Source organism: Phocoena sinus, chromosome 10, assembly GCF_008692025.1.
Source record: "Phocoena sinus isolate mPhoSin1 chromosome 10, mPhoSin1.pri, whole genome shotgun sequence".
Classification (NCBI taxonomy): domain Eukaryota; kingdom Metazoa; phylum Chordata; class Mammalia; order Artiodactyla; family Phocoenidae; genus Phocoena; species Phocoena sinus.
In genome coordinates this window covers 5,983,077-6,008,970 of record NC_045772.1, presented here as the reverse complement: position 1 = coordinate 6,008,970, position 25,894 = coordinate 5,983,077, and the positions used below count along the sequence as shown (strand labels likewise).

The window sequence follows — 25,894 nt, the reverse complement described above, 5'->3', positions numbered from 1 at the left end:
CGTAACCAAGATACTTTCCAGTTTTATCTTGTGCTTCTACGTTTTCCCAATTTTACCCAGAAAGTTTGCATTACTCATAAGTTTTACACAACTGTTTTTAAAATGTATGTATTTGAACCAGGAGAATCTGGAGGTGTGTAAGAATCCTTGTTATGGGCTGAACTGTGGTTTCCCCCAAATTCGTATGTTGAAGGTCTAAGCCCCAGTACCTCAGAATGTGACTGTATTTAAGATGGGACCTTTAAAGAGGTAATTACGTTGAAAATGAGTTGTTAGGATAGCTTCTACTCCGATATGACTGGTGTCCTTACAGGAAGAGGAGATTAGGACAGAGAGAGAGAGACAGGCATCAGGTACCTGCACGCAGAGAGAAGACCATGTGAACACCCAGCGAGAAGGGGGCCAGCTGCGAGCCAGGGAGAGAAGCCTCAGAATAAAGAGAGACACATCAACACCGTGACCTCGGACTTCTAGCCTCCAGGACTGTGAGAAAATAAATTGTTGTTGTTGAAGCCCCTCAAGCTGTGCTCTTTTGTTACGGCAGCCGTAGCAAACTAAGACAAGGAACCAAAAGAGGGCAATCCTTCCCACGACCCCCCGCGCTGCCAGCTGGAGCTGAGAAACAGGCAGGGTGTGCCCAGCGGGCAGGGCACAGCTGCTTCACTCACCCAGGCAGTTGTGTCCATCGTGTGCCAGCATGAAGCCGTCAAAGCAGGTGCACCTGTAGTTCCCCGGGATATTGATGCACTCGTGGACACAGCCCCCGTTGTAGTAGTCATTCTCACACTCGTCGATGTCTGCAAAATGAGGTGCATGAGAGGTGTCAGAGGAAGAGCCCGGGGGTCCCCTCTCTCCCCACTGCTGAAGTCACCAGGACATGAGTGGTTAGGGGATGACTCAACAGGTGTTTACTAAAGTCCTTGCTGGGGGCGGGGGGCCCAAAGGTTACAGAGATGAAGATCCTGGCTCTGCCACGAGGTTGGCCACCGCCTTGGGGAGCAGGGCCACATGCCAGGCATGTTTGGGGTGATTTTCAGATCCCCCCTACAGAGAAGCAGGCGAGATTCCCACCCCTATCTTCCCCCTTTGAAGCCCTCTCAACACTAACAGCACGCAGGGACCCCGTCTAAAATCCCCCCAAACTGCCTCTTTTCAGGATATCTGAAAGCTTCCCAGAGGTGGAGACCTCATTACTTGTGAGGCAGGGGGTATGAGATAAATGAACTTTGCACACCACCAAAATATGTAGCCTCTGGAATGAGAGAAAAGTCCACATACTCCCCCCAGAGTTTCCTTCCAGATCAGCGTCTGAAGTCTGAATTTCTACCGCTCCAGTTTCCTTGTCACAACAAAGCCTTCTGTCTCGTAAACAATGGCCAATAGCCTTTGTAAAGGTCCCTCTTTTTCCTGTTTTAAGTCTCTCTCAACATTTCCCATCAGGGGTCAAAGAGCTATCAGTTCTGAAGTTCCAGAGAGATCTGAGAGACCCTGGAGAGCAACAGAAGCGAGTCTAGTTAACATTCAAGGAGCTGTTCCTATGCCCAAGTCCCGGGGGGCGACACCGCGCGCCATCATCGACCCAGTCCCCATGCTAACTCTGAGACACAGGCACGATCGTTGTTCTTCCAATTTTACAAGGGCATCGAAGAAGCCGAGGCACAAGAAGGCCAAACCCTTGCCAGCGGTCACACACCTAGAAGGGCTGTAAGTGGGATTCGACCAGTGCAACCCCCCAAGGCAGCAGAAGGGAGGGGGTGTTCAATCTGCCCACCCAGACCTCCACAGGCTCTGCAGAGAAGCAGGAAAGGGGGCAGCCAGAAGTGTCCCACAGCGGAACCAGAAGTTCTCCAGTGGAACCGGAAGTGTTCCCACAGGCAAACCAGGAGCAGTACTGCCCCGTCTCAGCAGTACTAGAAGTGCTTTGCAAGAGGCTACCACATGGGAAGAAGCAGTCTCTCCTCTACCTGGTCGAAGAGGGATTTTTGAGGCCAGGCTCCAGCTGTGAAAGCCAGGAAGGGGCCAGCCTGAAGAGAGGGAACTGAGAGCAACCCTGGCCGTTCCTGCAAGTGCCTGAGGAGCTGGCACAGGGAGACATCCAGCTCCATGCTCTCTCCAAGCGGTCCAGAGGGCAGAGCTACTCACAGCAGGGGAAAGCCAAGGGGGCCAATTGATGTTCACGGGTAGGTATGTCCATCTGGAAGACAGGGCCTGTCTCAGGAGGTAGTGAGCTCCCTGACTCTGGAGGTGATCAAGCACTGTCTGGGACACTGCCAGCAGAGGGAATAACTTCATTGAAAACTGCAGCACTGAAAGTGCTAGAATACAGGGTCTGAGCTGCACAGCCTCCTCCTGGTGCCCACCCACCCTGCCACGATGAGGGAAGAATAAGGTTGCCTGGATCCCCAAAGGTGCAAGACGCAGGGGGTTTCCTGCTGCAGAGGCCATCAGTGTCAGCTGGGAAGCAGGCTCAATTCTGTAAGTCATTTGAATTGTTTTTAATCATTATACTTAATGCACTTAGACGTTTTAAATAACATTAAAGCAGGATGTAAGATTTTGTGTTTGAAAGGGCACATGGATTTATAAAGACAGATATTGATTACTTCCCAATCTCTGCAGCCCCGACCTTTTGCTAGAGCCTGAGATACACCAATCCAACCACCTCTCCCCCTGGATCATCCACACTCACGCCAAAGGCAACACGGCCCAACTTTAACTCATCAATCTGCACTTCCCTGGGGTTCCCCATCCCAGTGAATACTGTTATCCTTCCACCTCTCCACTGACACCTATCAGCTACCAACACGTGAATTTTCTACACTCTTAACGTGGGTACAGTCTGCTGACTGGTCACCCATGTCCACTGCCTGTACACGTGAGCATCATCTCTCATCCGATCCGAATCAGCAGCTCGCGAACTGCTGCCTCCCTCCTTTCCTTCATTCAGGCAGGTGACTCAAAAGAAGACGGCTTCTCTGGTGGCGCAGTGGTTAAGAATCTGCCTACCAATGCAAGGGACAGGGGTTCCAGCCCTGGCCCGGGAAGGTCCCACATGCCGTGCACCACAACTACTGAGCCTGAGCTCTAGAGCCCGCAAGCCACAACTACTGAGCCCACGTGCCACAACTACTGAAGCCTGCGCACCTAGAGCCCGTGCTCCGCAAAAAGAGAAGCCACAGCAATGAGAAGCCCGTGCTCCGCAACAAAGAGTAGCCCCTGCTCACCGCAACTAGAGAAAGCCCACGCACAGCAACGAAGACCCAACACAGCCAAAAAAAAAAAAAGATGGCCTGATTCCACCTGTCCAGGTGGAGCCTGAATAGTCTAACTCAGACAGTAGATGGCATAGCAACTGCTGCGGGTCCCAGGGTGGGCACATGACTTAGGCTGGATCAGTCAGACCGAGGGGAAGGACTTTTATTCCATGCTTGGGCAGAAGAATTCTCTCTCTCTCATGCTGTACCTCAGTATGCAGGTATCTACTCCTGAAACATATACCAGCTTATTTAATTTTCACAGCAACCCTCTGGAGTAGGTATTTTAACTCCATTTTATGGTTAAGCAAAGTAAAGGGCAGAGACGTAATTGCTCAAGGTCACATAGTAAGTGGTAGGGCAAGGATCAAAACAAGTGTCTTTCAGTTTACAAAGCCCATATCCTTTCTAGTAAGTTAGAATGCCCATGACATGCCAGGCATTGATAGGCAAAGCACTTTATATATGTTATTTCACTCTTGGCACATTTACCCTATGTACCAAGAAAGTGTAAGCTAATCATCAAAACGTCCATTCACAGCTTCATCCTTCCACTTGCGCCACATCCATACACACCCACACTTGTGTGTGCACCTACCCATCAACCCAAATAGCCAGCCAGTCAGTCATGCATCCACTCATCCAAACATCCATCCACCCACCCACTATCCGTCCATCTAGTCCCTCCAATAAGCTATTCATTCAGATACTCACCCCAACCATCCTTCCATTTGTCTATGCATGCTAAAATCTATCCATCTAAATATCCAGTCAGCTGACCACCCTTCCATTTATCCAATCACCTATCTCCCATCCACTTATCCAGTCAAACATCCACCCATGCAAGCATGCATCCGTCCATCTAAATATTCAGCCAGACACCCATCCTTCCATTCACCTAAGCATCTATTTATCTAAATACTTATTCATCTAAATGTCTAACCATCTATCCATCTACTCATTGATCCAAACACCCACGCATCTATCCAAACACACACACACACACACACACACACACACGCACCCCTACTTGTTCATCCATCTATCCAGCTAAACATTCACCCATCCATCCAACCAAACACCTATTCATCCATCCATCAGTGACTTCAAACATCCTGCATCTAAACAGCCTACAAAATACATACAAAAAGGTTTTCAAAAAGAACAGATGTTAGGATGAAGAAAAAGAAATGAGGGTTGCAGAATAAGGGAAAGCTGGGCAGTGTATGCAGAAATACATTTGGTAATTCCAGCACAATGACAAAAGGAAGGCCTCAAATAGGACTCTGAGTTTCCTGGAAACCAAGGCAAGGAAGGAAACACGATCAGTTATAGAGTCACCACATCCATAAAATTCCATTGAACAAGCTGTTTTGAGGGTGATAAGGTCTGAGAAAATCGTCTTTCCCCAATTAGGATAATCACACAACCATATTTGCCTGGCATAGTTCCAGTTTATGCCTGCTGTCTGGGTATAATTTTTAACAGCAACATTTTCACTATCAAAATGATAAACTACTCGATCACCATACACAAAAGACATTATAAAGAGATTGCTGGAGAGTCCATAAAACAACTCTAGCCTTTTCCTTCCTTTGACTCCCCATAATGTAGGCCACAGTGGGTGCTGATTCGCTGAAGAGTGCAGGAACGTTTGCTGCTCACATTTCTTCCCTTAATCCAGTCCCAGAGAATTCCCCCAGATCTGAGCACCCCTTAGAATTATCGGTTCCTCTCCAATCCCCAGGCCTGAAGTGCTCTCACAGGCTTCCGAGGCCAACCTGCTTTACCCACCCAACCAGCATCCGTCCTGAATGGAGAACGTCTGCTCACAAACCAAACCTTCCCTGATTTTCTGTGTATGTGCCTTGAATTTTTGTTCTTTAAAATCGTGTGAGCCTCCTCCTTTAATACATAAGAGATAAACACATAAACAAATCAACCAAAAAAAAAAAAAATCCCTGCCAAAGCTAGTAGATTTATTATTGTAAAAAAACATAACAAAGAGCCATCAGCCCCAGAGGAGGTCCTGCAGGCCTCCAAGATGCCCATCAGTCTCAGACCACCTAAAAAGAATTTTTTTTATTGAAGTATAGTTGATTTACAATGTTGTATTAACGTCTTCTGTACAACAAAGTGATTCAGTTATATATATATATATATATATATATATATATATATATATTCTTTTTAAAAATATTCTTTTCCATTATGGTTTATCATAGGATACTGAATATAGTTTTCTGAGCTATACAGTAGGATCTTGTTGTTTATCCATCCTGTATACACTAGTTTACATCTGCTAACCCCTATCTCCCGCTCCATCCCTCCCCCAAACCCCTCCCCCTGGCAGCCACCCGTCTGTTCTCTATGTTGGACCACTTTCTAAGGACTGTTAAGGTCAGAGAATGAGGAACAGGCGGTTGGAGAGCAGAGAGGGTAAAGGAATGGAGGGGGGCAGAGCCAAGCTCTCGAGATCTTTACTCTTTTTTTAAAACTTGAAGTATAGTTGATTTACAATATTGTGTTAGTTTCAGCTGTACAGCAAAGTGATTCAGTTATATATTTTCAGATTATTTTCCATTATAGGTTATTACAAGATATTGAATATAGTCCCCCGTGCTATATGGTAAATCCCTGTTGCTTATCTAGTTTACGCTTAGTAGTTTGTATCTGTTAATCCCATACTCCTAATTTCTTCCTCCCACACTCCTTTTCCCCTTTGATAACTATAAATTTGTTTTCTATATATGTGAGTCTGCTTCTGCTCTGCGTATAGCACCATTTGTATTATTTTTTAGATTCCACGTGTAAGTGATATCATATAATATTTGTCTTTCTCTGTCTGACTCACTTCACTTAGTATGATCATCTCTAGGTCCATCCATGTTGCTGCAAATGGCATTATTTCATTCTTTTTTATGGCCGAGTAATATTCCATTGTGTGTGCGTGTGTGTGTGCTCGCGCGTGCGTGTGTGTGTATCTCACATCTTCTAAACCAACTGTCCGTTGACGGGTACTTGAGTTGCCTCCATGTCTTGGCTATTGTAAATAGTGCTGCTATGAACATCAGGGTGCGTGTATCTTCTTGAATTAGAGTTTTCATCTTTTCTGGATATATGCCCAGGAGTGGGATTGCTAGATCATATAATAGCTCTATTTTTAGTTTTTTAAGGAAGCTCCATACTGTTTTCCATAGTGGCTGCACCAACTTACATTCCTACCAACAGTGTAGGAGCGTCCCCTTTCTCCACACCCTCTCCAGCGTTTATTACTTGTAGACTTTTTGATGATGGCCGTTCTGACTGGTGTGAGCTGCTACCCCATCGTGGTCTTGATTTGCATTTCTGATAATTAGTGATCTTGAGCATCTTTTCATGTGCCTGTTGGCCATCTGTATGTCTTCTTTGGGGAAATGTCTATTTAGATCTTCTGCCCATTTTTTGATTGGGTTTTTTGGTTTTTTGTTTTGTTTAGTTTTTTCGATACTGAGTTGTATGAGCTGTTTGTATATTTTGGAAATTAAGCCCTTGTTGGTCACATCATTTGCAAATATTTTCTCCTATTCCATACATTGTCTTTTCGTTTTGTTTATGGTTTCCTTTGCTGTGTAAGAGCTTTTAAGTTGGATTAGGTCTCATTTGTTTATTTTTGCTTTTATTTCTTTTGCCTTGGGAGACTGATCTAGATATTTACTCTTAAAGGACTGTTGTGAGTTGGACTGTGTCCCCTGAAAAGAAGTGTTGATGTCCTAACCCTCAGTACTTGTGAATGGGACTTGATTTGGAAATAGGATCTTTGCAGTTGTAATCAAATTTTAGGTAAGGCTGCAGTGGAGTAGGGTGGGCCTAAACCAGTGACTGGTGTTCTTATAAGAAGGAAATTTGGATATAGATGCACAGAGAGGATGTTAGGACAGGAAGGAGAAAACCATGTGAAAGCACAGACATACAGAGGGAAGACGGCCACAGGACCACAGAAGCAGAGATCGGAGTGATGAAGCTGTGTGGAAAGCAGGTGTGACTGCTGATTCCATTTTACTGATGCCGAGAACGAGGCCTAGCATGGCTGAGGACCTTGTCTTCAGGCCTCCAGCCAGGGGCTGCGTTCAGACGCAGGCTCTGTTCCCGTTGGAGCCACATCCTCGGGGTGCATGAGACGAATACTTATAAAAGGTGCTTCATGCTCCAAAAAGTTATCAAGGAGAAAGGTGGGGACGAGATGTCACGTGCATCACTGCTTTTATTTCCAAGGTCTGTACCTGCTCTTGAGGTTGAGGGGCGGTGACAGAGATGGTTCATACCAGAGAAAGTGGGCAGGACAAAAAATCTGACCTGAATGCTGAGGATGAGAAGTCTCAACAGCTCGCCTTAAACATCCCTGCTCCTTCTCCAGCCTGGATTTTTTTTTTTTTAATGAGAACTCAATTCCCAACAGAAAACAGCTTCCAACATCCAATGGAGCAGAGAAAAACAGCACGGGGAGCTGCTCATGGGATTTTAAAAGGTCAGGCAGTTCCACTTTTCCTATAGTAAAACGGCAGTAGGCACACACGATCCCACAGCTGCGGTTATGTGCCAGCAACACTGGTAAGGACTCGAGTGGGATGAGCACGGCTTTCTTCATTTAACTCAAAACCGATTCTCGCTGCCCCGTAAAATATATATCTACTCTGTAGTGCCTATAAGAGATTCTACTACAACGAGTCAGAGATTCTTCTCATTTTAATACCACTTAGGGCATTTTAGTCCTAAAAATCAGACTGACCGGAAAGGTTCTCAAAATGGGGATTCTCCGCTCTCAGGGATCACTACCGGAAATACCTTCGCGTTTCCCCTTGAAATTGGCATTTTTCTCAAAATTCCTTGCAGACAGTGGAGACCAAATGCTCTAACAAAGAACTCTTCCCTGGCTGGGCGTTTGCATGTCTTCTCCTTTGTCTGGGGGCTTTAGGAAAAACCGTGCACTCCTTAGATCAGGCAGCCATTCTGGGAGAGATGTATGGCTTAGGAAGTTGAGTCCTTATTGGTGAATAAATCTTAATCCAGTTTGTTGGCTAATTACATTCGCGGGAAGGTAGTTTCGCAGGGCCGCCTAGCAGGAAGGATTAAGCCTCCCCCCCGTTGCCGGTGGCACAGGGTTAAGCTCTGGGTTTGTAATGACTGAGTAATGAGACCCGCTCTCGGTGGACCCCTGGCATCCATCGATCAGGTTTCCCTTCTGCTGAGACAATGCCAGAAGTGGGCCCAGCAGTTAATTATGGGAAAGGTCAAAGGTCATGCAAAACCAACACAAATCTATATACTTTTTCATTCCTAACTGCACACAATGACCATGGCTCAGCCAGAGGGTGGGAAGGTCCTCCCCCCAGCCAACCCATGATCCAAGGTAACCATGGGGTCTGAGCTGCTGGCTGACCTCTCCCAGTGGCCCGGACGGCTTCGGGCCTCCTCCACGCTTCTGCTTGTGCTGCCCGGAGCTCCTTCCCCTTCACAGACACCTACACCCTTCTGCAGACTGAGCCCCAGCATCAGCTCCTCCCTGAAGCTCTTGCAAATCCCCTGGCAGACAGGGCTCTTCCCCACCCCTCTGGACGCCACAGCTCCTTGAATGGACACTATTGCTACTCTCACTGGTGATGTATGTGTCCTTCGAGGCTGTGAGTTCCATGGGGCAAGAACTGTGTCCTGTTCGGCTGCAGGCTCAGCAGTAGCATGGTGTCTCCTCAAAAGTCTGCTCGGCATTGAACGAATGAGTAGCCATCTTGATTGGAGCCTCCGTGGACGTGTGAGGCCGTACGCAGGCCCTTTGCTATGAGCACCCTGAGCAGTGGGTACCGACATCTTTTTCTGACAGCAAGGGAAACCAAGGCTCATAGGTGTTACCTGCCCTGCCCAAGGTCACACGGCTAATACCCGTGGAGCCAGGAAGTGAGCCAGGCTACCTGACTTCAGAGGATGCCGTCTCAGTCACAAAGGGCCACGTTTTGTAGGATTCCATTTATATGACGTCTCCAGAAAGGCCACAACTATTGAGACAGAAAGCAGATTAGTGGTTTCTGGGGACTGGGGGGCTGGGGAGTGATGGCTAAGGGGTATAGGGTTTCTTTCTGTTGTAATGAAAAGGGTCTAAAGTTGATTTCGGTGATGGATACACAACTCTGTAAATACTGAATCGTATACTTTAAGTGAGTGCATTGTACGGTATGTGGATCATATCTCAACACAGCTGTTTTCCTAAGTTAATGCTCTCGGCACTCTCGTCCACCGTGCTGGCGAGTCTCTGGGGTGCAGATGCTCACCTTGGACTGACCTCGAATGCCACCTGCCCAGCACGGCCTCAAGGTGGGCTTTGTGGTTCCCAAGTAACAGGCAGGACTGGCCTAGCAAACCCAAAGGACCAGTTAATTACTCCTTTTCTCCCTCCAAAGCACCCTGGACCCTTCACTGGGGTCTGTCCCCAGGCTCCGACATCGGGCCCGGTGGGTACCGAAGCACCCTGGTTGGCAGAGAGCTCACCTATCCGAGTGTTCAAGATGGAAGTGAGGAGGAGCCCCAGGAGGCTGCCAGCCCAGAGCTGAGGCTCCCACCTCTCTCCCACCAGTCAGAGGCATGGTCATTCTCCCACCCGCTGAGCAAACTGCAGGCTCAGAGGGGCTGTTCCACGGGCCCAACCCCCTTGGAACTCAACAAGAGGGTCATTGAAAGTTGCCTGAAAGCCTGAGCCGCCGCTTGGAATGGGTAAGCTGGGGTCTTAGAGCTCCACTGATGCGCCCCTGGATTTGCTGAAGGGGTAACCGAGCCCAGAGAGGGAAACTGCGGAGCTAACCTATCAGCAGGTCGAGGCCGACAGCAGCTTGAACCAAGACTCCCAGCCCAGGCGTCTTCCCCTAACCTCACAGGCCACCCTCTGTGCTCCAGCAGCAAGGGCCGGAGCCGCCCTGGTGCAGTTTGATTTCATTCTCTTTCTCTCCAAATCCCCAGTGGAGTTTCTCTCTAATGACAATAAGATCGGGAACAACTCCCCACCCCCACCTTCTAATGGCAGGTGGCTAAACCCTTACTATAGGCCAGGTAAGAACGGCTTAACTTCTCTCATCACAGAAAGAGAAACTGAGGCTCAGAGAGCTGAAGTGACTCGCGCAAGACCGCCCAGCTAGTAAGTGGCAAAGCCAAAACTGGAAGAAGCCAGGCAGGCTGCTTCCAGACTCCACCATCCTAACCTTGACACAATCACCTGAAGAATTCCCCACGTCTCCGTGAACAGGGAGCCAGGGCCCACGGTCCTCGTGGAGGATCAAGCCACCTCCCCGACTTCTTCCCTCCTATACCAGCACCTTCCCCGTCCTGGCCCCTGGCCCTCAGTCCAGACCCTGGCCACGAGGAGCTGCCAGCCTAGAGGGGGAGGGTGATCCAGAGACAGACGAACATCTCACGTGGAGACAGCCTTGCCGCCAGCGCTCCGGCTGGGCCAGGCCTGCCTTTGGGGCTGTCAGTGGGAAGGGACGGGCGGTTCACAGTCCAGCTGGGGCCCACCTGGAACCCCTACAGACTTAGCCCGCACTGTGCGCCACCGTGGCAAGGGGCACACTGAAGACAGAGCTGCCCGCTGCAGGGCTCCAAAGGGGCCTGGGCTATCCTGGCCCCAGCCCTGAACTCTGCAGTCCGCACACTAAGGCCCAAGAGGTCCACAGACCTGCCCAAGGTCATACAGGTTGGCACCCAGGCCTCCACGGACCTACACCCAGCTCCACTCCCCTCGACTCAAGGGGCAGGAGGCCCAGACAGAGGCAGGGTGGCTCCGGGACAGAGGGTGCATCTTGGAGCCCACGGAGGGAGCGGGGCTGAGCCACAGCAGCAGCCATAATTAACAGGCCAGGAGTCCAAGCTGGCCAGATGGGATTTTCCACTCTCTCCTCCCAGGGGCTGCAGCCCTGGCGCATCTGGAGGACCCCCTCCAAGTACCCTCTGAGACCCCCTGACCTTGCCGGCACACACAAGCCCTCTGGCACTCTTTGTCTCAAGGCCTTTGGGGAAGGCTGCCATCCACTTCAGTAGCATTCAAAGGCCAACAGGCCCGTAGTTTATTTTCTTAGAAATAATGGTTTTTTCTGGTTAGCATTCCTCCAATGGAAAAACAAATCCAGCCTCTGTAACAAGAAGCGGCCAAGAGGAAGCTAGAGGGCCTGGAGGAAGGGGCCGAAGAGGCCTGCTGCCTGGGGAGCTTGGAGACGAGGGGAGGGGGTGGGGGCAGAGGTCCTCTAACCCTGGGAGAAATGGGGATTTAGAGAAGAAAGAAAGCTCGACGTGCAGGCCCTGGCGCTGTCTTCAACGCACTCTCACATACGGCGAGGTGGCTTCCCCTCCCCAAGCCCACTGCAACGCACATTCTGGGAGGCAGGTGTCATTGCTCCCGTTTGATGGGTAAGGAACCAGGTCTCAGGAAGGTTAAGTCACTTGCTGGACTTACTGAGTCGGCAAGGACAAAAGCAGGCCTCTGCATCCTTGCTACAGACACTCCCGTGGAGCATCAGAGCTGGAAGGAACGTCAGAGACCCGCTCTGCTTTCCTAACTTAGCCCAGATGACACCTCTCCAGGGAGCCCTCTCAAACTCCCCCCTCCCCAGGCAGAGATATGCGCCCTCTCTCGTCCTCACCCCCACTGAGTCTGGTCTGGATTTCCATTGCTGTACTTTCCACGTGCTGTTATGATCACGTCTTTCCCAATCTGTCTCTCCCCTAACCAGGGAGGTCAGGAAAACGTCCTGGCCCCAGCACCAGGCTTGGCACAGAGTAGGTACTCAGTGAACATTCTTGACGCTAAACTGTATCTAGTCCAGTGGACACATTTTACACATGGGCAAACTGAGGCTGAGGGAGCCAATCACCTCCAATGCTTAAACGCCAACGATCTGAGCTTTCAATTTTTCCTTCCCGAAATGGACGTGGACTCCAAGAAGCCTAAACTCTGCAGCAGATCTGGGACCAGTTGTAAGCAGCGCTGCCTAATTGCTGGCTGACAGCAGCTTGGAATTTTAAGTCACATCCAATTTCTTCCTGCCCGCTGGTCTGCTGGACTTGAGCGCATCTTCAGCAGGGCACACATTAGCATGCATAATTGCACGTTTTAAGACTTGAAGAAGAATTTCCCCTCCTCCCCGCTCCCAGCCCACCTCTTACTGCCCTTTCCTGGACTCCCAGAAAGCAGAATTTTATCTGGAGTCTCAATAAAGTGTGTAATAATGATGACGAAAATGACTGAATAAGGTCATAGACATTATTCCCTCAGAAGGCCAACTGGTCTTAAGAGTTTTCTTCTGATGTTAAACTAAATGGATCACTGTATGTGTTATTAGGAGTTTTGTTAAAACACTTAATAGCATGCCCTGTAATCTACCTAACTTGAGTGACTGACAAGTAGACCCTGGGGATATAAAATTCAGGAAGTGACTACTTACATTCATTACATACATGCTAATTTTGTGATCTCTGATGCCCATAAGGTTGTCATTTTTTTCCTTTTCACAAAAAAGGGAAAACAGTAATATATTTGATATACTGTGGCCAAAACAAAAAGTTATTTCCCTCAAGAGTTTTCATTATAACATTTTGGAAAAGGCCCGAGTTGGAACATGCAAGTGGAATAAACCACTTGAATAAATGGTCTAAAAAATTAAGTACACATAGAAGGGGTGATGTGCACTGCTGGTTCAGACTAAACAGTGATTATCAAGAGGGTCTCAGTTATTTAAACAAGCCATATGAGGATGGTTTTCTCCACGTTTGGGGTCTGGTCCTGATTATAAATGAGAGCTTTTAATTAAGATTAGTAAGACCCAATTCAGGCTATAATTTGGTCCTTTTCCTTAGCGAATGTCTATGAAAACAAAGCAATTAAGGTTAAATGAGTTGAAGCATTTAAAGGGGATGAAATGCCCCTTCCTTGTCCCCAGTCTGCCCCCTCGGCAGAAAGAGTACACACAGGACCAACTAATTCAGACCAGGAGGCCAGCACAGAGCTGGCCCTGGCGGCCCCCTAAAGGCCCATGCACAAGGCCCCTGGTGAGGGGGGATATAGCAGCTTAGCTAAATGAAGAGGGATGGGGAAATAGAATGTGCAAAGGGCCTGGGGTAGGAAGGAGCTGGCAAGTTTGAGGAGCTAGATAAAGACAGTGATGCTGGGGTGTGGTTAGAGAGGAAAGGATAGAGAATGACAGCAGTTCAAAGTGGTTAGCTGAGGGGGTATCTCCCAGCTATCAGGGCTCACAGGGCCTGGCTCAGATGAGCTGATGGCAGTGAGGGGAGGTGTGAAAGGGTCTCCCCAGCCCCCTCTAACACTCCATAGCTAAGGAACTCCTTCCACTGCATTCAAACAGGCTTATGGGGGCCTGGACCACTGCTGGGACCCCACCGCTGACCTGGGTTGGAATCCAGGCCCTGCCGTCTCTCAGCTGGGTGACGTGGTTAGAGACTGACCTCCCTGGGCCCAATTTCCTCAACCTAATTCTGCCACTGGTCCCCACCAGATATCCTTGGACTAATCCTTTCCCCTCTCAGGCCTCAGCTTCCTCATCTATAAAATCTTCAAAGTTTGGGAGGCTTGGACTTCCCTGGTGGCACAGCAGTTAAGAATCTGCCTGCCAATGAAGGGGACACGGGTTTGAGCCCTGGTCCGGGAAGATCCCACATACCACGGAGCAACTAAGCCTGTGCGCCACAACTACTAAGCCTGTGCTCTAGAGCCCTTGTGCCACAACTACAGAGCCCTCGTGCCACAACTACTGAAGCCCGTGCGCCTAGAGCCCGTGCTCCGCAACAAGAGAAGCCACCACAGTGAGAAGCCCCCGCATCACAACAAAGAGTAGCCCGGGGTCGCTGCAACTAGAGAAAGCCCGCGCGCAGCAACTAAGACCCAACACCGCCAAAAATAAAATTAATTAATTAATTAAAAACAAAACAAAAAGCCCCACAAAGCTTGGGAGGCTCTGGGAGGCCTTTCCTGATATCCCAGAGATTGATAAGGGTCATTCATTGCCCACCAACACCAGCTCTGGGCCCAACCCTGAGTGAAGTCACATAGGTCATCACAACCCAGTGTGACAGGAGCTCTGAAGGAGGGATGCTTACAGGTGACAGCTGACCTGTCTGGGGCATCAGGGAAGGCTTCCTGGAGGAGGTGACCGCTGGGACTCATCCATCTACCATTTCACCCAACAGAGGCCTTCTAAGCCCTGTGCCAGGCCTGGTGCTGGGTTCTAGGGGTCATAGCTGACAGACCCTGCCTTGGAGAAGCCCACACATGGGAAACATCAACGTAGTGTGACGTGGGCTAAACGAGGGCTGTATGGGCCTGGAGAGGGCAACAAACGGGGCGGTCATCTGTAAAACCCAGGGGCTGCGCTGGAGGCCCGGTAGAGTTCACTCCAGCTCTGCACATCCATGAGTTTACCTCAAGCAACTTCAGACCCTGTCAAAACGCAGATCATCAAGAAAACACTGATTTCTCCTCAGCTTTGCTCAGGGTCTTTCACAATGTCTGAGGCACCTCACTCTGGCTACAGCAAGCCCCCTGCCAGCGTTAAGCTGACCACATGTGGCCCCAGGCTGCCCCCTGGACACACAGTGGCTGCACACGTGGAAGCCCCATCATCACCGTCACACGTGAACTGGCCACATGGCAAGATGGCCTTGGAGGCGTGTGAGAAACCGTCCCCGGAAGGGGGTTCCGGCTGCTTCAGGTGCCAGGTTTCCTAAAGGGTCTTCCTCAAGCAGCAGGAGTTTCAAGGCAACACAGTGAAGGGTGCGAAAGGCTCACTCAGTCCCACGTGGCGGGGCCATAGGCTGACTTCACCCTGGGGAGAGCTAGGGAGGCTGTGGAAGCCACATTCTCTGGACCTGCTTTGCTGAGAATCTGCCCTCTGTGGTTACCACGGTAAGCAGCAAAGTCTGTCAGATCTCCAGGACAAGGCAACTCATTTCCCCCCAGACTCCAACCCCAGGCTCTGCAAAACCCACACCAGCTCAGGACCTGCAGATAAAGGGGCCCAGGGAGGGAAAGCAGGTTTCATCTAAAGTAGAAATGGCTGTCTGGAGGGCCTGGTGATTGATTATTGATGTCTGCTATGGGAGAAGGGGGCAGCATGGTATTTGCCAATCCTGGAGTAGGGCTAGTGGAACAAAGGAAAGCCTTCTGTCTCTCGTATCTTTTACTGCACATTCTTGGTAAACGGTCATCTGTGAATGGCACACACGTCTGTATGTCTCTGTGGTGATATGGATATATGTATACGGTTTATCCGAATAGTCAATGAACCAGAACACCCCATTTCCCAGCTGGGAGTTGTTGGAAAGACAAGGCTTCACCCCTTTCATATACTGGACGACATTGTGATCATCGATATCAACAACAACTACATCTTCATCATCAATATCGCTATCGTCAGCGTCACCACTGTTAACATCACTGTCAGTACCGCCATCACCGCCATCACCATCACGGTAGCAGCAGCTAATGGTCATTCGGTGTGTCCTCTGTGTCAGGCTCTGTTCACATGCTTTATATACATTAATTCACTTAATTTTCACACTATCTTTATGAGGTAGGACTATTATTATCTCTATTTCACAAATAAACAAAAGAAGGTCCAGTAACTTGTCCAGGCTACACAGGCAGGATTTAAACCCAAGCGGTCTGGCTCCAAAGGCCACGCTTTAACCACTATGTTCAACTGAGTACTGACCGTTCATTCCCTCTTCTCAGAACGGAGAGCCCCAGATAGCAATAATTGTGTGCAGAAATGGCAGCGTGGAGAAACGGGCCCACCAAACTTGGGCTCTAGTCCCAACTCAGACAAGACCCCTGCCTTCTCAGGCCTCCATTTCTCCACCTGTGAGCCGGGAAGTGAACACCTGGATGATCCCCAAGGCCCTTTAGGCAACTACTGCCCAGGGCCTGCAAGCCCCTCCAGATTCCATGGCCTCCAGAAATCTCTGCAAGGTCCTCCTGGGGAAGCCAGTGGGGGTCTGATGGCCCACGGGTGAGCACTCCAGCAGGCTCCACCGGTTCTGACCGATGACTGTAGGTGGGTCCCCCAGGATGAGAAAACCTCAGTGCAAGTGGGACAGTGTCCACTCAGGTCCCCAGAACGCAGAGCAGCGCTCATTCACAGAGCGCTTCGGGAGCAAGGAGCCAAACGGCCCCTCCTTCGGCGCCCAATGGCTGCTCTCCAGGCTGTCCACACGGCAGCTCAACAGCTGCTGAACTACCGCCCGTACAATCCTCACCGGTTCTTTAAGAATTTCCACTGATACATAATTTCAGCTCATGTACCCCAACTAGGCTTGAAGCTCCTTTAGGGGAGGGGCCAGGCTGCACCCTAACTATCACCTCTGAGGTATACAGCAGTGGGCGATTTTCAAAGGTCTTCACCACACATGATGTCATCTGAGCCTAAAACCACTGTGAGAGGTGGTGAGAAGAGATGACGATGATGACAATGCAGTAAAGGTACCTTCCCCTGTATGCTCAGCACGTACTGTATACCGAGTACCTACCGTGAGCCAGCCACTGAGGCTGCCAGGGCCCTGGTATGCTACACAGTGTGTCATTCAATCTTCAGATGCCCTGAAGATTCATTAGGAATTAGCCAGGACATAAAGGGAGGGAAAGGAGCTCCCAGAAGGGGGAAAACCTGAGCTGGGTCTCAGAAACACGGACTGGCCTGGTATATATATGTGTGGCCAGGGCACAGGGCCTTCTGCGCTTCAGGAAGTGAGGGCAGAGGCCAGAGCCAGGCTGGAGAGACAGGGCTCCTGGCAGTTCCTGAAGCACATTCACAAGCCTCGTTCTCTTTTGTCCTCACACTGAGGACATCAGGCCCCCGGACCCAGTGAGTGTGACCCCCAACCTGGGCTCAAGCAGACCGGAAAGCTGGAAGTGGACTCTGCAGGACTTCCGGGCAACAGGTAGGACACAAAGCATGGGCATCCTGGGCAGGGGACAGCAGGAGGCGACCTGAGGAGTTGGGCTGGAGAAGGAACAGGCTGGGTCAGGGGCTTAAACCGGAAGAGATGGGGGTCACCCTGGGCCCTGCCAGAGGGCAGAGCAGAAGGTCAGAAAACAGTTGCACAGAGCCTCACATGTGTCAGTTGGAACCACCAAGCTAAGGTCTGGGCCCTGCCAGCAGCCAGCCTGCTCTATCTGCCTCCAGCCTGGCCTCTTTCCAGAGGTCCGTGGGTAGGCGCCAGCTCCCCACTCCGGCTTCTGGGCCCTAAGCGAGGCCAGGGATGTGGCCAAACCAGGCGCGACCCAGGACAGTGTCATCTGTCCAGCACTCAGCCTTAAGCAGATGCTCAACAAAGGAGATGGATAAACAACGTCAGCATCCCAAGGAGGCAGAGCCACGTCTCCTATAAAACCCAGCTCCTGTAAAGCTATATACAGAAGGAAGAGGCACCCACCTTGTTCTCAGGTGCCACTTTCCTAACACGAGTCTCACACTTTGAAAAGGGAAGCTGGCAGGGCTCAGAGAGAAGATAAGGAGATGCGAGAGAGCCTTGGGTGGGAATTAAGAGACCTGGGTTCGAGTACTGGCCCTGCCACTGTGAAACATGGGCACCCTGCAGGAGAGGCTCCTCCAATCTGAGCCTCAGTTTTCCTCATCTGTGAAGCGGGGGCAGACAGGGAAGACTTGAATCCTGATTCTCACTCAGGGGTGCACAGCAGTCACGTAGAGAGCTGTCTCCAGCCCCCTGATGCTGGGCCCTGCCCCAGACCCTCGGAGGCAGAATGACCACACAGACCCTCCGGGACAAATGTGCCCAAAGGTTCTGTCCGGCTTGGAAAGTCCTGGCTCTGAAGACAGCTGAGGCTGCTCTTCCCTCCAACCTTCAGCCTGCTAGGGAGGAGGTTTCGAAGGCCACGCGGTCAAACCAGCACCCCAGGTGCAGGGAAGGAAGGCTGGACAGACAGACGGACATCACACAGCCACCAGTCTCCGCCCGAGCTCTCATCCTCAAGACAGAAGACCTGAGCCAGCCCCACAGACGCTGTGGCTGTTACGGCGCAGCTCCCTTGGGGAAGCTACACAGGGTACACGGGTAGCTTCAGATTTGAAACTAGGGACCTTGGTGGGGTCACCCCAGGCCTTTACCCCACACACATCCAGTCAGGGACAGATGGACAAATATATCACTCAGTGCTCCATTTCAATTTCTTTTAAAAAAAGAGAAACAAACCAAAGTTTCAAACCCAGGGAGAGTTAAGCACCCCACGACTCCAAATATCTCCTCCAAGGAAGCAGCACAGGTTCCCGGAGAAGCCCGCAGCCTCCCTCCCAAGGCTGACAGAGGCCGCCTGCAATGACGGTGGCGCCCACGGGTCTGGCTGGAGGGCTGGGCTCACCTTCACACTGCCTGCCTTCCCCCTTGTAGCCTGGCTTGCAGAGGCATTTGTAGGACTTGGGCGTGTTCTGGCAGATGGCATCGATGTGGCAGTCGTCTGTGCCCTCCGAGCATTCGTCCACGTCGACGGCCCCTGTTGGAGGGAGAACCACGAGTGAGGTGTGGCCTGAAGAAGTGGGCAGCAGGCGCGGGGCAGGGAGTTCCTTCTGTCCCTCGCCCTTCCATCGATCACCGGGGTAATTAACAGTAACAGCCATCATATGACCACCTGGTGTGACAGGCAGTGGCTGGTGGCATCTTCGGGGTGGCTACCCTGTGCCAAGCACAACGTTACCAAAATGCCAGGTCTTATTTATTGTCACAACAATTCCAGTAAGTAGAGCTATTCTTCCCACTAAAAAGATGAGAAAACGGAGGCTGAGGAACAGAGCGAGGAGAAGCCTCTCTGTATGTCTTGCTCTCCTCACAAAGCATCTCTCCATCCCTCCTCCACTCTCCTTATTCTAGAATTTAGAGCCAGAAGCGTCCTCGGAGGAACTGAAATCCATCCCCTTTGGGTTACAGATGGGGAAATGGAGGCTAGCATGGCGCACTGAGCAGAGGCCACGAAGCAGAGGCCAGCAGGCCCACGAAGGAGATCTGAACGTGGGCCCCACCCAGCCCCTAGGCTGTGGAAATAAAGGATTCTTCACCTGGCCTCCACAGACCCATACCCTCGATGGGGCTAACGGGTCTCAAGGAACGCTTCCGGTCTCCCCAGTCTCCCCACCTCGGAAATCTAGGTTCAGTCCTGGTTCTCTTATTCCAACTTCCAAACCCAAGTTAAAGTTAGGTTGTGAGGGTTCCTGGCACTCCCCACCTCCTGCCCGCAACAACCCGTATATACCTTCAGTTGGAACAGCTGTTGGGCAAATAATGTAGAATAGATTCTGTGTATCTGTGTATACACCTCCCCCCGCCCCACAGCTCAGACAGGGAGAGGACCCTCAGAGCACGGAACAGCACAGCCAGAAAACCGTAGCTGTAATCTAGGTTCATTCCTTGGGTTACAAATGAGGAAACTGAGGCCCAGAAAAGCCTGTAGCAGGTCGGTAGCTCATTAGGAGCAGAGCCTGGACTCCGCCTCAGGGCAGCAGGTCCAGAGCTTTGCTACATGCCGTGTTGCTTCCAGCCAGCCAAGAATAGAATACAGATGGATGACAGACAGGCAGAAGGACCCAGAGGGGAGCACAAGGAACTCTCAGTAGCCACCCTGAGGGCAGTCCCCCAGGGGCAAGCCTGGGGAAGTCCTGGAATGTCCTCCTCTCTTCACGCCTCCGGCCACTCCCTAGCCTGTCTGGCCCTCAAGACTGTCCACTCTGAATTACTCCCCTGAATAGCCTCTGGGCTCTAAATCTGCATGGGGGCCTCTGTGAGAGAACCACTGCCCCCAGCCCAGGACTCTTCCTCCTGTGCCCTAGTCCCCAAGGCCCCAGTCTGCCCCTAAAGGAAGAGAGGCATCAAAAAGAAACACACCAGAATCACCTCCCTGCATGCTCGTGTACGCACACACACACACACACACACACGCACACACACGCACGCACAAGGTGGCATCCCTTCTCAGGGTGGTTGTATCTGCTCAGGTGAGCAGCCCATCCTCTACAGCTGCCCAGAGGAAGGTGGAATGGGGGCCAGGAGGCAGTCTGTGTAGGAGACCAGAGCCAGCCATCAGATGGCCAGGGGCCAGCAGGAACATCGGGCCAGCAGAACATCCCCCTCTGGAGAAGTGACCACAGAGGGACCCCCGAGAAGGGTGGCACAGCCTCAAGGGCAGGAAGCCAGAGACCAGAGAGGGTCAATGTGCACCCTTCTAGGGGGAGAGGACTGGGGCCGCTTCTGAGACAGGACCAGCAGGGGCAATGGATCACAGATACAGCTCTTCCCACTTCCCAAGGGTCAGTGCACAGTGATGAGGGAGGGAAACTGCCTGGGGCTCTGGAGCCCCTTGTGCCCCCAGTCTCACACGTAGGTACGTGTCTTCGTGGGATGGAAATGGATGGATGTCAGCCAAGAGGCAGTGGGGGCAACCTCCCAACACACCTTTTAAACATGTCTTTCGGTGGGTGCTGGGGAGAGGGCACGCGAGTTTGAGGACAGAGGGAGAGGAAACACAGGCCATGGGTTCTTGCAGGTTCCCTGGCCACAGTCCTGGCCTGGACAGCCCAGCCCAGTGCTCCCATCACAGGTGCTTGTTTGACATTAGTGGTTTCATAGCACAAGGCTTCCATGGGGTGGGGGGCTGGGGCTGGGGAGTGCAGACAGACACAGCGGAGAGACCAAGAGAGAGGGAGACAGGCACATACAGGAACAATCAAACAGGGCTGAGGGACCTCAAAGCCCAGGAGAGACACCCACAGACACATGGGGGTGTGGCAGTAGGGCCCAGTTTCCCTTGGGGCCACAGGAAAGACAGCTCAGCTCCAATTGTGGAATAGTTTAAATGGCCCGGCATCCTCACTCAGGGTGTAACTCCCAGGAAAGACTTCCTGCCACCAAACACAGACCCCAGGGAGCCCCACGCAGCAGCCTGGGGAGCTCAGAGAAGCCAGGGAGAGCGCAGCAGGGTCTCTCCCCTCCCTCCAAGGAGGGAAAGGAAGGAAGCTCCTCCATGGGACAGGGTCAGATGTGGGAGGAGAGAATGTGTCTTCAGCTTTGCGGGACAGCCCCCTCCAGACACCCGAGGGAGCAGGAGGGGAAGGGGTGGAGTGCCGGGGTCCCTGCGAAATCCGTGGGGAGCTCCCACCTCGCCTCTGCTGCCTGCCCTAACCATGCCCCATGCCTGATGCTCGATGCTGGTTCCCTTCTCCTGTGTCTCCTGCCTCTCTCTCCTGGACCCCCTCACCGTGTCCGATGTCTGGGCTCCCCTCCCTCTGGTTCCCACGCATCTCCTTTCGTCTGTGTCTTCCCTCAGCCCTCCCCCTCCTGTCTGTCCATCTGTCCATAGCTTTCCAGCCATCTCCATCCTCCTCTCTTTCCCTCTGTCTCGCCGCCTCCTCCCTCCCCCAGTCCTCCCCCCTTTCTCCGGTGCCTCTCCGCTTGCACCTCTCCTTTTCTCTCTTCCTTCCCATCCCTTAGTCCTGCCCTCACACCTCCCTCTTCTGAGCCTTTTCCTTCCTGCTGCTCATTTGCCTCCTTAGTCCCTTCGGTTCCCTCCTTTCCCTCTTTGGTCTTTCTGGTCTCCACTCTTCCAGTCTGTCTTTCTCTGGGTTTTTTTTTCCTGTGTCTTTTTGTGTGCCTCCTTTTCTGTCCGTCTGTCTCTCCATCTACCACCTCCCCCTTCTCTTTCTCTCTGCGTCCGTCCTTTTCCCCTTGCTCACCTCCTCCGGGTCTCCCCTCTGGGCCTCCTGCCGCCCGCGCTCCCGTCTCCCCTGGGGGAGAGCCCGTCTGGCTCCGGGGTCCCCATTCCCTCCTACCTTCAGGCGGGGAGCGGGGGATGGCGGGGGGCCCTCGGCGGGCCGTCGTGCTTTCTTTCTTCCTCCCGCCCTCACACTCCCCCCACCCACGGGGCTTCAGCCCACCCCGCCCCATGCTGCGGCCCCGCCGGGCTCCGGGAGCCTCGCTCCGCCCGGGCTGCGGGGAGGGGCGCCCCGCGCCGGCCGCAGAAGTTACTTTGCAAAAAGGCAGGGCGGGGCGCGGGGCCGCGCGGGCTGTGGCCCTCCCGACGGCGCGGGGCTGGGGGCCCGGCCGGGACCCTGCCGCCGCCGCCGAGCGCCCGCCGCCCACCGGCTCAGGGCTTACCTGGGAGCCCGCTGCCCCCCGCCAGCCGCCCGCGCGCGCCCAGGACGAGCAGCACACACAAGTGCCAGCGCACGGCCGCCGCGCCCATGCTCACTGCGGGCCGGGCCGTGCGTGCGGGCGTGCGGGGCGCGAGGACCCCACCGACCGGCCGCTCGGCGAGCGCTCGTAGCTGCTGGTTCCGCGGCCAACGCTCGGGCTCACAGTCTCCGAGCCGGCGCGGCTGACGAGCTGACAGCCGCGCGCTCATTGGCCCGCTGCTGCCGGGGGGCAGGGCTCCGTGAGAGGCCGGCCAATGGGGGCCGACCCCCAGCCAGCGGGGGGAGGGGAAGGGAGGGGCGGGGCGGGTCGGCGGGTCGGACCGGGCATCTGGGGGCGCCCCCTCCTCTCGGGGCGGGCGGCAGGTGGGGGCTAGGGGCCGGATCGCTCGGCCGTGGGGTACGCGGTCTAGGCCAGGCTGGAGCTGCCTCTGAGGATTCTCCCTCCCTCTGTCCCTGGATCACCGCCCCCCCACCCGCGCCCCCCAGCCCCTGTCGTCGAGGGTGGCCGCTCCTTTGGGGGCAGTACCCATCAACCCACCAGCGCGCTAACACACACACACACACACACACACACACACACGGGAGAGGAGGGAGCCTGCCAACCCTCCCTCGGAGGTCGAGAAAGGCCCAGCGGCATCCATTTGTAGTGAAAGAAACGCAAATCGCTCAAATTAGAATTGCCCGTTTGTCCATTCGGTAATGTTTATTGAGCACCTACTGTGTGCCAGTCTCTGGCAATGCAGCGGCGAAGAAGCCAGACAGGAAAAAATCCTGAAGATCCGTTTAAAAATTTACGTTCAAAACATTGTAAAGCAATTATATTCCAATAAAGATGTTAAAAAAACAAACAAAAAACCCACAAATGAACTATTTACCACTCCCCAAGGGACAATGGCCTATAAACGTGCTTGTCATAGGAGTGCCGCAGGATCCACGTCTGGAGGGACGCCAGGAAAACTCCGTGTCTGCTCTGCGGTCAGTCCTGGCCAGCGCAGCCCATCTTGGGGCTGACCTCTTACCCAGCAAAGTTTGATGCCCACCACCACCGCCCCCCTCCCCACGCCCCAGCCCCAGAATGCAAGGCCTAGGGCCTCCGAGTGCCAGAGCCGCTGGATGGTGGGCTGGGGGCAGGCAGAGCAAGCCTCAGGTCTTTCCACCCAAGAACTGCTCTGGCCTGGCCTGGAGTCTACACCTGACTCCTTTGGGACTCAGACCTGAGACCCCCGCCTGGGAGGTGAGGCTGGAAATAAATGGCCCTTCTCAGCCCCAGGCAGGACGCTTTAAGGGAAGAAAGTTCAGCAAACCCCAAGGCCCATCTCCTTGACAACCACCAATAAGAGCTCCTTTTTTCTTCTCCTGCTCTCCAGGCCTGCCTGAAAGACAAGACTTTCCTCTTTTTGTCCACTCTGCTTGCACCAGTCCACACCCAACTTTCCTCTCCCCACCAGCTCCCATCCTGCCCCCAACACACACACACACACACACACACACACACACACACACACACACTCACATACACCCTCCAACACACACCCTCAGGCATACATGCTCTCACTCATACACACGCTCACATACATCCTCACAGACACATACCCTCACACACGTTCACACACTTCAAGCACGCAGCCTCTCACACACAGACACGTGACCACACAAACACTCACACAACCTTCTGTAGGCAGTCTCCGCAGCCCTGGAAAGTTGAATCTGTCCAGCCACCTTGCTCCCACTCTGACTTCATACCACAAACAGCTTGGCACTGGCCTGCTGGCCGAGGCAAGGGGTCCCCCACGTGCAGAGAAGGCCAGCCTTACCCCCCATCACACCAGACATTTCCTTCCATGTGGTTGCTCCAGCTGGTGGCTTAATTTGGGAGACCCTGCTATCAGGCTTTATTTTGCCCTCCTCCCAGTGGTGTGGCTTCGGGTTTCTGGGGGAGAAAGTTCTTGTGCGTTAGGTAACAGGACAAGAACGGTGAGTTGGGGCAGGAGGGCAGGTCCTTTCAGGGGCTCTAACCAACTAGAAACAATGCCCGTTAATGTGCTTGCTCCTCAGGGGGCCTCTCACCCCTGGCCAGGTGCCTCCCAAGCTTGACGGTAGCAGGGGATTCTTCTTCCAGGCTCTGTCCCCCCAGATCAAGGAGGAAATGGAAGCAGGGTGGTGGCCTGTTAGACTGTGACCCCCCAGATCCCAGAGGCAGTTCTCACTCACTCACACCAAGTCCAGTCCCTAGCCTGCCCCTTCAGGGCGTGCAGAGAAAAAGTGGTTCCTTCCAGGAGGAGATCATGGTCTGGGCTTAGGAGTCAGGGAGCAGAGGAGGAGGGGGCTGGAGACACACACTCAGAAGCCCCCCAGGTATGCACTGAAGGAGGTGGCAGAGAAAGAGGTGGTCATTTCTGCCCCAGGGGTGGTCAGGAAGGCCTCCCAGGGCACATGACCCTAGAATTGGGCACCAAGTATGAGTAGATTTCCGAAATGGACAAAACCACGTGCAAGGTGTGAGGGAGAGAAGGTGGGGGCCTAGGAGTGGATATCCTCAAAGCATCTCACAAACTGTTAAGTGCTGCACGTGGGTGATGGTGGCATGGAGGACAGCTGCTCACTGAGACTGTGGTGTCTGTGCAGCCAGGATGGGCTGGTGGGGTGAGATCCCGTTTGTCTGGACTCCAGCCAGGGATGTCTCGCAGCCTCTGGAAACTGAGCTAGGCAAGTGGAGGCCCAGGCATGAATCAGACAGTCACTTTGGGAGGGAACATTCCATGGCTCCCCATCACTTTCCAAACAACCCGTGAACGTTTTGTGGGACACCCTTTGCCCTCCCCAGCAGTCCTCTCCTTGACAAACCACTGGCAAAAATGGCCTCACAGACATCTTGCTTTCCACCTCCAAGCCTTTGCCCACGTGCCTCCCTCTGCCAGGATCGCCCTTACTTCCCTTCTTCACGAGGCTCACCCCTCCTCTTCTGCCCACCCCTGCCTCCAGGCAGGGTGTAGGGTCTCCCCTGGGCTCCGACAGACCCTGGGGCTTCCCCATCAGAGTCCAGCTCACCCTGGGTTTCACATCGTTTCTTCCCAGACTGGGGGTTCCCGAAAGTGGGGCTCACAGCTGATCCACGTCTGGAGTCACAGCTCCCAGCTGGGGCCTAAGAAATGATTGTTGAATAAATGAATGAACGGGGGGCTTCCCTGGTGGCACAGTGGTTGGGAGTCTGCCTGCTAATGCAGGGGACACGGGTTCGAGCCCTGCTCTGGGAGGATCCCACATGCCGCGGAGCGACTGGGCCCGTGAGCCATGGCTGCTGAGCCTGCGCGTCTGGAGCCTGTGCTCCGCAACGGGAGAGCCCACAGCAGTGAGAGGACCGCACACTGCGATGAAGAGTGGCCCCCGCTCGCCACAACTAGAGAAAGCCCTCGCACAGAA

At 53.0% G+C, this 25,894-nt stretch overlaps 1 protein-coding gene across 3 annotated transcripts in view; it reads right to left on the bottom strand.

Annotated features, from left to right (window-relative positions):
* SCUBE1 (signal peptide, CUB domain and EGF like domain containing 1) overlaps window positions 1–22,524 on the bottom strand; it is a 130,328-nt gene extending 107,804 nt beyond the window's left edge. For all 3 annotated transcript variants that reach the window (XM_032647262.1, XM_032647263.1, XM_032647264.1), the window contains exons 1-3: window positions 22,437–22,524; window positions 18,658–18,789; window positions 669–797 (exon numbers count right to left, since the gene is read on the bottom strand). In XM_032647262.1, the coding sequence (XP_032503153.1) occupies window positions 669–797; window positions 18,658–18,789; window positions 22,437–22,524 (349 nt within the window). The remainder of the gene's footprint in view (window positions 1–668; window positions 798–18,657; window positions 18,790–22,436) is intronic.
* Window positions 22,525–25,894: the final 3,370 nt, after the last annotated feature.